At 42.3% G+C, this 13,101-nt stretch overlaps 1 protein-coding gene across 3 annotated transcripts in view; it reads right to left on the reverse strand.

Annotated features, from left to right (window-relative positions):
* Positions 1-97: 97 nt before the first annotated feature.
* LOC108750301 (fat-like cadherin-related tumor suppressor homolog) overlaps positions 98-13,101 on the reverse strand; it is a 52,640-nt gene continuing 39,636 nt past the window's right edge. The window contains exons 10-20 of one of the 3 annotated variants that reach the window (XM_018489662.1): positions 12,862-12,885; positions 10,587-10,823; positions 9,402-10,454; positions 8,647-9,290; positions 7,176-8,573; positions 6,528-6,665; positions 3,739-6,447; positions 2,513-2,846; positions 2,106-2,246; positions 1,582-1,728; positions 98-1,043 (exon numbers count right to left, since the gene is read on the reverse strand). In XM_018489662.1, the coding sequence (XP_018345164.1) occupies positions 490-1,043; positions 1,582-1,728; positions 2,106-2,246; positions 2,513-2,846; positions 3,739-6,447; positions 6,528-6,665; positions 7,176-8,573; positions 8,647-9,290; positions 9,402-10,454; positions 10,587-10,823; positions 12,862-12,885 (7,379 nt within the window). In that variant the 3' untranslated portion in view covers positions 98-489. The remainder of the gene's footprint in view (positions 1,044-1,581; positions 1,729-2,105; positions 2,247-2,512; positions 2,847-3,738; positions 6,448-6,527; positions 6,666-7,175; positions 8,574-8,646; positions 9,291-9,401; positions 10,455-10,586; positions 10,824-12,861; positions 12,886-13,101) is intronic. The other 2 variants (XM_018489665.1, XM_018489666.1) reach the window with 2 other exon arrangements.

Below are 13,101 nucleotides of genomic sequence, written 5' to 3' on the forward strand. Positions count from 1 at the left end.
TTCTAGAAGTTTATCAGTTTTCACGGAATAGCCTATATATTATAACAAAACATATATGTATATAATATTAATAAAATAAATAAAAATAGAAGCTGTTTAAATTTTTTCATCGATTCTGATCTGGACATACGCAACGTACGCACTGCTTGCAGCTGTAAGACATATAACTATTCGCCATGAGTTTGCAGGATTAAGTACACTGATTCTTGAACTCTACCTAAATAGGAGGAGATTTAAGGTGCGATGTATATTTCCGTAACGGTATACATCACATGCGCGACGTGCGTCCAGAACACGCCGGTGGTTCGCATAAACGGATTCCTTATTTCATAGCTGCCTGTACAGACTGTCTTACTTCTCTATGACGATATAACACTCTATGTACAAAATTGCATATTCACAGATATCCGCGCGTCTCAATCGTAGAAACACGGAGAAACACGCTTTCGCACGCTTCGGTCTATCCGCGTACTTCGGCACCACCGTTCGTCACACTGAGGTCTGCGTGATGCCGTTCCCCGACAGCCACAGGCGTCCGTTGCTCTTCTGATCCGTGATCTCGTACTCGGAATCGTCGATTTCGCACAGATTCGTGGAGAGATCGCTGTTGCTGGTTGCGCCACCCAATAGCGAGTTCCTTTCCTCTAGCGTGGTGATGACGGATCCAATCTCGTCCTCTTCGATCACCTTGTGGCATCGGTTACGACGGGTACTCGGAAAACCATAAGGCACTACGTCATCTTCTTCTTCCTCGTCGGACTCGAGGGTGCTAAGACGGCCGTTGAGCGGATTCGTCTCGTTCTCGGTGTCGGTGTGAATATTGTAATGCGGCAGATATGAGTTCGGGTGACGCAGATAGCTCTCAGAGCTCTTGTATTTGTACTCTCCCTCACCGCCGCTATCGAGAGGATTCAGACGGTGCGTCTCCGCGCAATGATATTGCTCCGAAAACTCGGTCCCGCATTCGGAGTCGCCGACATATTCCGATTCTTGGTCTTCGTTTAGCGTCTCAATGTCCCTCGTTGGATCTATTGGACCATGCACTATAACAGAATTGCAAATGTTACATATATTTCTATATATTTCCATATTATATATTGTTCACGAAAGTTTTACAAATTGCCGTAATTAATGTTGTTAGCGAAATAACAAATTAATATGTATGACATTATGATATTATATCACATTTCTCGTCATGCATAAATATTAACGTGATTAATTATGGTACTAATTCGTTAGTCCCTATTATTATAAATTCATTATTATATTATTACATTACAATGTTAAGACGGCATTAAATACACCACTTTAGGTTCTATAATTTTTATTATAGGATGCGTGTCAATCAAACTACTAAATTTTTGTGACAATCTAACAAGTTTGCTATCAAACTCAATACTTATGACGTTACTAAAATTAAAGCTGTCAAACATCAATATTACACTAATCATGCTAATGCAGGAAGAGGACAATAAATCAATGGGCATTCACAGATATCCGCGTCGCAATTGTAGGAGCACGCTCTCGCACAGTCTATCCACTTCGGTTTATCCGCGTACTTCGGCACCATCATGTACTTACTCAATGGTAGTTGATGAGTATTAGACTCATTACTCTCATTGCTATGGAAACTGGACGAGTCTGGGACCTCGCTGCCGGGTACCTCCGTGATGTTGGGCAAGGGATTCTGACTCGGCCTAACCCAGTCTGAGCAGTCCCAGTGATACCCTAAAAGCATTGCAGACAACGACTGTACTCCGACACGCTACATGCGATGCGGCATAGTGTTGTGCGGTGAAGTAAAAGGTAGAGATAGTGCGAGGGCAAATAATAGCACTCGATTGAGATAGTACAAGCGAAAAAGCGAAGACCCAAAGTATACGGAGTATCCTAAGATCGCACTTTGGCTACAGCAGCTTCTGGTGAATTTGTAAAGTTTTATTAAATAGCCGTCGATGATGTATTTTTAAATTTTCTACACTTTACTGTGTTACGTCTGCAAGATCTAATGCTTATATTAAAACATCTTTAATTTTTAAGAGACGATATACGATTCGAAGGATACTCTCTATCTCGAGCCATACGAGCGGGCTGTCTCGACTTACCGCCGACGATGCGAGGATCATCCTCGATGGACGTGACGGAGGTGATGGAAGATCCAACCGCATGAGGCGTCCGTCGAGAAGAGTTTAGTAGAAGTCCTCCAGTGGTCAGCTCTGGTACCACTGGGCTCGCTCGTTTCAAGTCTGTTAGTGCACACAACACGAAACACGCTGGTGTTAATAGAATAATCGGCTACGCCAATGATAGAAAGGTCGCAATGAGAGAGAAAAGACAGAAAAAGAGCGAGAAAAATTAAGGTTTTCGTCGAGGAGAGATAAGAACGAGGAAGAGCCTAGTGCTCCACCCCTTACGATTGCATGCCACAAGCGAAATCAAAAGTAAGAAGCTACCGGACGGAGCCAAGAGGGTAATTCCTCTTTCATTCATGATGCGGTCGTGGACCACTCACCATTCTTGATTTTAGTAGTGTCGGTTATGAAGGAGGCTAGCTGCATCTGCTCCTGCCAGGTGGGCTTGTGTAGACTGTCCGTGTCGCTGCCAGTTGCATTCCCGCCGACCGGGTTAGCAAGGGTCAGGGACGGGGGTGGTATGGGAGTGCTGCGATTCAAATTCCGTAGATAATCAGGCGGAAAGTTCTCTAGTTCATCGCCCGCGCTACCGTAGCTGCGCAAGGTGTCCAAGTTATTTAGAGCCACCGCTGCCGAGTTACCATACGTGGCAGGCTCGTTGTTCGAGCTTGGAGTGTAGGAGGCGGGTCTGGGAGGACATTGGGGAGGTTCTCTCTGTAAAAAGAAGAATTACACGTAGACCTTAAATGGGATCGACGTCGCGAAGAGGGGAAATGTATCACGCGGGCAAACCAAACGATTGCAAATGATAAATAAAACAGCGTTAATGTCGATTACTAAATAGCGATTATATACCACAAGGAAGAACTGAAGGCATTATATCATAATCATGAGTTATTAAATTAAATCTCTTGAAGTTTCTCATCGTGTAGATATTAAAATAATGCCTTCAAATAAGTGCACATAGTACGTCTGAAAAGTTTCCAGACAAACATTCTAAAAAATCAACGAATTCAGATATTACTTTCTCATATTATGCTTCTACGTAGTTCTCTCCCTTCTTAACACATGCAATTGAAGGCGGTACAATGAATAGAAACTTCTCTTCCGAAACCTCTTTTATCTGATGCCGTTACATATCTTGGATCACTGGTACATTGTCAAAAAATTCTCCTTTTAGACGCAATTGTCTCATAACTTTTGGTCAAACGAAGACATAGTGAATCACTTAGTGATCCACTACTCTTCGCATTTACCTGACTTGGCCCTAGTAGACTTTTCTTTTATTTCCTAAAATTGCGCCTAAAAAGAAAGTGTTTCAACGATGTACCAGTGATCTAAAATCATGAAATGCGTCAACTATTAAAGGCGATTCCGGAAAAGGAGCATTATAATAGTTTCCAATCATTATATAGTCGTTCTATTGCGTGTCAAGAGAGAAAAGAATTACGAAAAAGTCTACTATAAATAAAAACTGATATTTAAATTCGTTGATTCTTTTTTTAGAATTTTTGTCTGAATGTTTCAGATATACGTTGGAGAGCTCATGCTTTTATAATACGTCTGATAATGAGAATAGTTAATCTAAACGTAACAATAATGGTACCTGTATGACTTCCAGATTGCTCAGTTTTGAACTGCGCTTGAACTCGTGCTCATTTGGCCTCGCAGAATTCAAGACCATCTGCTTCCGTGTCTCATTGTTAATGTTGTTGGCACGCGTTCTAGTTCTCTTCGTCCGCATCCGCCAGAAAGCGACGAATATGACGATGAGCAGGATGTTGAGCAGCACCGCGATGCCAATCCACATGAGATACTCCCATGGAATGTTTAAGTGGCTGGATATGATGGGCGTAGAGAAAGCCGGGTTGCCGCAGTTCAAGCCGGTCATATTCGGTGGACAGATGCATCTGTACGTGCCGATCTCGTTCACGCAGGTGCCGCCATTCGTGCACGGACTTGCGTCGCATTCATTTACATCGGTCTCACAGCGATCGCCTGTGAAGCCCTGGCACTTGCAGATCGGACCGTTGTTTCCCTCCTCGCACACGCCGCCGTGACTGCACGGATTCGGGCTGCAGTATCTACCAAATTCGCAACGTTTGCCACTCAGACTCGGCCCGACGCACTCGCAGACGTAATCACCGCTTTCCGGCACGATCTTGCAACGGCCGCCGTAGAGACAGGGCGATGAGGCGCACGGATCCGTATCGATCTCGCAAGCTAAACCAGCGAACCGGGTGTGACATTGACACTCATAATTGTCGCTGCCCATGTCTTTGCAAGTACCACCATTCTGGCACGGCTGTGAACCGCAGACACCCGGCGGTACCAGAATGGTCGCTGTGTCGCAGCTAAACTCAACATTGGCGAATCGCTTGAGGATCGCCACGCTGCTAGCACCGCTCATGTGCAATGGCACAGATACCCGAGCGATCCTAACGTCGTCCATACAGCCAACGAAACCACGCTGCACGTCTTCGAAGCCGATAATCGATGGATGTTGCCTCACTTCAGCGCCTAAATATAAATCGTCCGACTGCAGATTCAGAATATCATTAATACCAGGCGCCGAACCATGAGCAATGTGTTTTCCATCTACAGTCAGTCGGGCACTGTTGCTTTCTCGCTCCAGCTGAATCTCGTGCCATTGTCCATCACTCACGTACACACTGCTCACTCTAACTAATCCCTCGCCGCTGCCCAGATCGAATTTGTATTGCATCACGCCATTAACGATCTCCAGAATATTATAGTCCACTTTGCCGGCCGCGTACATGAGGTTGCCAGTAGGCTGCATCGTTCTGATCCTCAAGGATAAGCTAAGGCGATCTTCGATCGTTTGTCGTATTAGCGCTTTGTCGATCTTATAGCGCGCATAACTCTTGCCGCTGAAAGATATGGGATTTCGCGGAATGTAACACGACTCATCGTGGCACTTGGAAATATCTATGTCGCAGGTCTGACCGGCATATCCTTCAGGACACTGGCATGAGTACCCTTGAATGGAGGAGTCTGGCACGCAAACTTTGAAAAGAGGACAGGGGTCCCTGGCACACTCGTTGACTACCACTTCACAGTGATTGCCGGCATATCCTTCCTTGCAATTACATTCCATTTTATGTTTGTGTCGCGGTGACACGAAGCTCATCACGTCAGTGGACACGGGCGTTATTTGCGTAGGATCGAGAGTGATCTTGTCTTGGCAGTCACCGTAAAAACAGTAACCTTTATTGCACTTGAACCGAACGATCTCTTCGACGACTAACTTCGTCGACTCCTCCAGTTCCTCCACGTGTTGGTTCAATGCCTCGCGTATGCTCTCTGACGCATAGAAACCTGATGAACCCGCGGAACTGGCCGCTTTCTTCACAGCAAATAGAAGATCGAGATCATTGTGTACCGCTTGGCGAATCGCCCGCGACTTGATTAAGTTCGCCTCATCAGTTGACGGCTGCACGCTGATAATGACGATATCCTTAAGACGGCAATTCATCGCGTTGCGAACAGTTCTGACGAAACCCTTGCGATGACTCAGCATAAAATCCTCTGGGCTGACTTCTCGAAATCTCACGATTACCGAACTCTCGAGCATTTTGTCGGTCACTAGATCGACGTTAACTTTTACGACAGAGTACGAGTGGAACTTTCCATCCGTCACGCTAATGTTTATTCTGTACTCGCCTACGTCAAGTCTGGGCAGGGCCACTAATGTACCATCAATCTTATCTATCTGGAAGAGATCGGTGGTGCTTGGAATTGGCGAGGATGGTATCAAACTGAAAAGAAGCGTATCGTACTGATCTTGATCGGTTGCGTGGACTTTTCCAATAATACCACCGGAATACTCATCCATATAAGAATTGATAATCACTTCGAGAGGCGTGATTACTGGTGGATATTGCGATTCCTCGATCACCTTGATTACAACCCACGCGTCCGAGTACAATGGGGGACTGCCGTTATCGAACACCCGAACATGTAGCACATATTTATCTTTTACTCTGTTGTTAAACTTCGTCGCTGTTCGCAGAGTACCGTCCTGCTCTAGCCGAAACGCATCGCCCTCATTACCGGAACGAAAATCAAAGGTGTACGGGTCAGCATTCGGTTCAATGTCCGCGTCTGTGACTACAAATTGTAAAACCGTATGACCGAGCGGTTTGTCTTCCTGTACAACAGCTGTGTAATTTGGCAAAGAAAATAACGGTGGATTATCGTTCGCATCCAGAACTTCGATGTTCACCATCACGAAGCTCGAGAGCATCGGTATACCATTATCACGTGCATGAACTTCTAACACATAGCTTGCAATCTAAAAGAAAAAAATGAAATGTTTATTGTAGTATTTCGTTTATATTTGTATCTGTTATGTGTATTGTATTTGATACTAACTTCTTCTCGGTCCAATGGCGCGGTGACAGCTATCTGTCCAGTTTTTCTGTCAATGGAGAATTGCTTCTGTCTGTCGCCACGTTCTATATAATACGACACATTGCCATTCTCCTCGCTATCTAAATCGTTCGCGTAAACCTAAAACATCAATGAAATAAAATATTTTAACGAGACAAATAGTTTCGCATTACGTAAAATGGATTTTCTGTTAACAATTATTTATGATTTTGTGTATCTATTTATCATTTTGTATATATATAATATATGTTATATAATATAAATATTCTTATAGCATTCTTTAGTTAAAGTCATTGTAATATAGTTATAAACGAAATGAAAAGAAATTGAGTTCAATTCTTGAATTCTTGTTCTATATATAAGAATTTTTTGTGAAAAAATATTATTCCACTATAATAAGAACTAAAAATAAATCCTAATCCAAGGATAATTAAATAATAGACCGCAGTATTAGGTCTGTTTTTTTTTAGCTAAAGTTCTTGCATGGTTCATCTTTCTCCCTTTTCTCTTCACGATGTAGAGAAAAAGAGAAAAGATGAATCATGTAAGAAGTTTAGCTAAAAAGAATAGCTATTGTATCTTTGAAAAACATTATGATAGAAGTGCAAATAATAACTGAATAAAACTCACTTGCGTAACTTTTTCTCCCGTTTTTGCATCTTCTCTCACAAAGGCTCTGTATGAAACTTCGCTGAAAATTGGCGCGTTATCATTGCTATCGGTGACGGTGATATTGACAGTAGCGTGATTGCTCAGCGGCGGAATGCCTCCGTCAATAGCTTGAATAGTGAGGAAGTAATCGCGAGCCCGTTCATAGTCCAGCTGTTCGGCGATGGTTAAAACGCCCGTCTTGGCGTCTATTTGGAATTTCTTATGCTCATTGCCACCGACAATCGAGTAATATATATCAGCGTTCACTCCTGTATCCTTTGAGGTGGCGAGCACTCGTGCCACTTCGGTACCAACTGCGTATATCTCAGGTACCTTCGCGAAGTAGAGTTTAGAAGCGAATTCCGGCGGATTATCATTGATGTCCTGCACGTTAACGATAAGAGATGCGACCCCCATTAGCTGAGGAGTGCCCTGATCAAGCGCCTGAATAGTAACATTATACATGGCCTTCGTTTCTCTATCCAATGGCTTAGCCAACGTGACTATTCCACTGTCAGCTGCGATGAGAAAGTGACCATCCGCTGAATCAATAAATTCATATCGGATCTTCCGATTGATACCGATATCGTCGTCCGTAGCGTGTACCTTCGTTACTAACGTGCCGATTTCCACGTCTTCGGGCAAAGTGCTGCTGTAAGTTGACATAGTGAATTTCGGCGCGTTGTCATTGAGATCGGAAACGAGAATCTCCAATTGCGATGAACACTCCCAAGTAGGTTTATCTCGATCCTGCACGTGGGCTGTCAAGGAATACTTGGCTTGAGTCTCTCGATCAAGTTGCCCGACGGTTTTCAACACGCCGGTTTCCTTATCTAACGAAAATTTGTCGTTATTGTCACCGGTTAAATAAAATCGCAGTTTAGCATTCGGCTCGTCGTCGTAATCGGTGGCCAATACAGTCAAGACATAGGCACCAGGATGCGAGCCCTCGGAAAGTATCTCTCTGTAACGGTATCTGAGGCAATACGGTGGATTATCGTTGACATCCAGGATTTGCACCGTCACTTTTGTTTCAAAAACATATTTTCCATCTGTACCAACGATTTGGAGCTCGTAACGATCAATAGTCTCTCTGTCCAAGGATTTTGCCACATACACTTCGCCAGTAGACCTGATTTGAAATTGCGATCTAGAATCGCCTGACGTTATATAAAATTCTATCGGTGTGTTGACATCTGTGTCTTTGTCGACGGTGATCAGTTTTACCACAACCGTTCCTGGTAAAGCGTCTTCGTTCACCGTAGCCTCATAACGATCGTCAACGAATGCGGGCGCATTATCGTTATAATCTTTTAACTTGACGTGTACTGATGTCCTCGCGAAGTGTTTCGGATTTCCATTGTCAGTAGCAACCACCTGAAAAAAAAAAGGAATTATTATATACATATTCTACTTTTATACATTTGGAATATTTATGTATTTATGTTACCTGAAACTTATATTCCGGCTGCTTTTCCTTGTCGAGTTGTACCAATGTTGATATCCAACCGGTATAAGCGTCCACTGTAAAAACGTTCGCTAATTCTCCTATGTCAGATCCAAAGGAGTAACGCACCTCGCCGTTGCTACCGAGATCTTTATCATGCGCAATAACTTTGAGTATCGATGTCCCCTCTTCGATGTTTTCGGCCAAACTAATCGCATAGGGATTGCTTTCGAATTTTGGCGCGTGATCATTCTCATCCAGTACCTGAAGAGTGATCTCAGCGAGAGCTGTGAGCGGCGGACTAGAATCCGTTTCAGCGAGAACCCCGATTAAATGACTGTCTTTCAATTCTCGATCCAATGGTCTTGTTAGAGTAATCTGGCCATGAGAGTCAATCGTAAAGAACGGGTTATCTTCATCGCCGGATACTATACGATATGTTACAGTGCTGTTTGTGACGGTCTTGAGTTTCGTGATCGGCGTGCCGACGGAAGAGTCCTCTCTTACAAAGAATTTATCTTCTTTTCGCTCGAATAAAGGCGGGACATCGTGGGAACCCATTATATAGATACTTAGCGGTACATCGGCATGATGCGTAGTCAAACCTTTGTCCTCCGCACGAATAAAGAATTCGAACAATTGGTTTTCTAAAAGTATAACAAATATTTATTTGTCACATAAAATCTCTTAACAAGAGACGGATCGTATTGATCCCATTTATTTTGCTCATATAAAGATCAAATAAATATATATCTTACCCCACGGCATAGCGCTCTTTTGCAGATAAAGAGATCCTGTATCGGGATTTATACCAAATAGAGATCTAGCTGATGACGTTTGCGGTTCGTAGATGGAATAAACGATCTTGGCTGCCTCATCCTCATCCGCGTCTTGTGCCCTGATTTTTAGGAAGGGTGTATTCAGTGACAGATTGCCCTGAATGGTAGCTTTGTATTCTCTAAGTAGGAATACCGGCGCATTATCGTTTTCATCGCCGATCTTAACTCGCACCATCACGAATCCGGATCTACCGCCGCCGTCCGTCGCCATAACTGATATTTCATAGCGCTTCTGTTCCTCCCGATCGAGCTTCTTACGTGTTACTATCTCGCCGGTGAGCTTGTTTATCTCAAATATCTCCTTCATCATCTCCGACATTATCGCGTATGTCACCGTACCATACTCGCCGAAGTCTTCGTCTACCGCCAGCACGCTGGTGACCAGTCTACCAGGCAGTTGGTTCTCCAGGACGGTTACCTCGACTATCGGGTTCGGGAATTTCGGATTGTGCCTGTTCGCGGGCAGGATCTCGATCTTGACGCGGGTGAAGCTGGTGTAGACGCCGTCGGTGACGGATACGTTAAGCATGCTGAGTTTTTGCTCGCCAAAGTTCTGCATATTTATCAGCGAGATGATGCCGGTCGACTGGTCAATATTGTACGTCTGCTGTTCGTTCCCACCTACGATGGTGTACGTCAGCTTCTCATCGACGTAGTCGGGATCGCTGGCTGTGACCACTGTCACGAATTGACCACGTTCGGCATGCTCCGATAGGAAACAGGTGTATGAGGGCTGCTCGAACTTGGGCGGGTTGTCGTTCATATCGATCACGCTCATCCAGACGTGCGCCGTACTCGACAGACTCGGCACGCCGCGGTCCATGGCAATCACGGTGAAGTGATGGGATTCGTGACTCTCATGATCTAAAGATCGCTTGAGAAATATCACACCCTCATCAGGATCGATGTGGAAGAGATCCGTACTGTCCTCGGTGTCATTTTGAATAGCGTAACGAACTTGTTGATTAATGCCTGTGCAAAAATAAATATGTATGTGATAAAAAAGATCAAGTTTTTTTCCAAATTTCATCCATTACGTGTAAAACCGAAGGAGATATTATAATCCAATTTTCAATACGAAGTTTAAATTTGTTTTACGCTTACCTGTGTCATTGTCTCTGGAGCTCACTCGCAGGACAGGGGTCCCAAACACCGCCGCCTCCGACACCGAGATGTTGTAGGAATCCTGCGTGAATTCGGGCGGGCAATCGTTCACGTCCAGGACGAGGATGCTGACGAGTACCTCTGCGTAAACGCCCGATACACTGTCGGTTGCGCGCACGGTCAGCTCGTACTGCTTCTTTTGCTCATAATCCAGTTCATCCACCACATAGATTACACCTGATTTATATGAAGAGAAGAGATTGTAGAGACCCAAAGCACATACAATGCAGCGGTGGTATGTCTACGTATCCGTCAAAAGAGCGTGTTCTTAGAGCGGTTGAAAGCGAGTGCGTATGAGAAATTAATGTACTCTATTTAGAAATGATAATGTGAAATCAAAAGGCTCCAAAATTTAACAATAAAAACTTCAGGAAAATTCAAGGGTGTTTAATGTGATAATAATAATAATTCGTATATTAAAAATATAATATTTTTAAAGACGTTTTGACTCTATTTAGCTTTTGTATCATCGCCATTTCGATTTTTTAAATTAGCGGTGAATTCAGAATTGTGAAGATATACGTATATTTTTGCGATTTTAATTCGACGGATCTGTAGACACTAGAAGTCGCGAATGAATGCAGTCATGTGGTAAACACATAAAACGTGTCCGGATTTCATGCGAACGATTCGCTAATGTCTGTGATAATGCCTGCGTCTCTTGAGAAGTAAATATCGAAATTTCACACATTGCGAATATATTGCTTTGATCGCGACTCTTATTAAATTAATTTCGAAATAATCTGGAAAATGGAATAAATTCTGATTTGTCTTGCGTAAGGTGCAGGCATGACATGCGAGCAGATTGAAGCTATTGAAATCTCGTGAAGAAAATGAAAATGAGTGGGTCGCACGTTCACATCCAGGCGAAATATTTATGATGTGTCTAGACTGGCCTCAAATCATGGAACGATAGTGCGTGTAAGCAGCTATTGTGCTCCAAGCCGATTTCATGTAATTCTATCGCGATTACAATTTAATGAGACCCGCCCAGATTACGATCGCGGAAAAACAGGGAGAGCGGGAATAAAATTAATTTTGCAAATGGTGCACGCGACTAAAGCGGTTTATAGATGAAAGAAAGAGTCTCCCTCCCTCTCCAAAGCAGATATTATAATCTTTTTAAATTAGAAAAGCTCGGGAAACCTCCATCTTTATAAGGTTAGCCTTCGACGAGTACGTGCAACAAGCTTACGCCATAAGCTAGCAAACATCAATAACTCGGAATGTTTATTGTTATTTTTACTGTAGCATGATATCGTGCGATTATATAAAGTGCAATTTAATAAAGTGTTACGGGCAATAAAATGGGAATGGAATAAAAATTAATTGGTAGAAATCAGGGTACGTGAAAAAATATACATATATGAGTCTAAACGTGCCATATGTATGATTTGGAAAATATGAAGTGCATCCTATGAAAATTTTATAAAGATATTGACGAATTTTGTTGTAGAACAGTAAATATGCATGGTTTCTGAAGTGATAAATGTAACCGAAAAAAAATGGAATGTTCCTTTATAAAAATAAAAAGTTCAAATAAGAGATTTTTATTTCATATTTTCCACTTAACTTTTCATAAAGATTATTTTATTCTTAGTATCATTTCAGAAATACAATGTATAAATATATATTAATATTACTATGCAAGAGAGAATAGATAGTACGTGTCGCCGTGTTGTCATGGTAATTGCATAAGATAATTGAATAATTTGCATCGATCAAAATGTTAATTGGAAATTCAATCAAGCGCTGCAGCAATTGATAAGCATATACATATTTTAAACTATTAATTACATTCTCCACTGAAGATTGAAGATTAAAACTGCAATTTCATATTGAGTATAACAGCAATTAATTGTTTAAATGTGATTCTAGAAATAACTGACATCGTTCTTTGAAAGTTTATATAAAGATATTTCCGGAGTAGAATCACACAGGTATATAAAGATATCTTTGAATTAAGAACAAGCAAGAAATTCAAATCTGGAAGTTCTACATGCTATCGAGTCGGAATACAAGCCGCTCCCGATTTAGTTATTGACTCTCAGATTTAGCCAAATTCAATTTCGTTGCTCGCGCATTGTTTCAATCTGTTCGACCCAACTGCAGCGATTTGCCTGTATATTATATCGTGCATGAACACAGAGCGGTGTATAATATAGCATAGCAACACAGCATAGACCGATAGAACTAGAATCTTTTTTATACTCACAAGGACCATTGTTACTGTCAGGGGCTGCGAAACAGGGAGATACAACAAGACTTTAATTTCTAGTTTCCAGACACAAGCAGTTGTAAGAAATACATATGGAACAAGTATCATAATCCGTATACAATATAACAATCTATGAAAAATAACCGTAAATACAAACAACTACTAAAAGTACATACGTAAATGAAAAATTAGATTTATTGGAAAGATTCAAATATAATTAAAAAAAAAAAAAAATAT

Source organism: Trachymyrmex septentrionalis, unplaced genomic scaffold (assembly GCF_001594115.1).
Source record: "Trachymyrmex septentrionalis isolate Tsep2-gDNA-1 unplaced genomic scaffold, Tsep1.0 scaffold35, whole genome shotgun sequence".
Taxonomy (NCBI): domain Eukaryota; kingdom Metazoa; phylum Arthropoda; class Insecta; order Hymenoptera; family Formicidae; genus Trachymyrmex; species Trachymyrmex septentrionalis.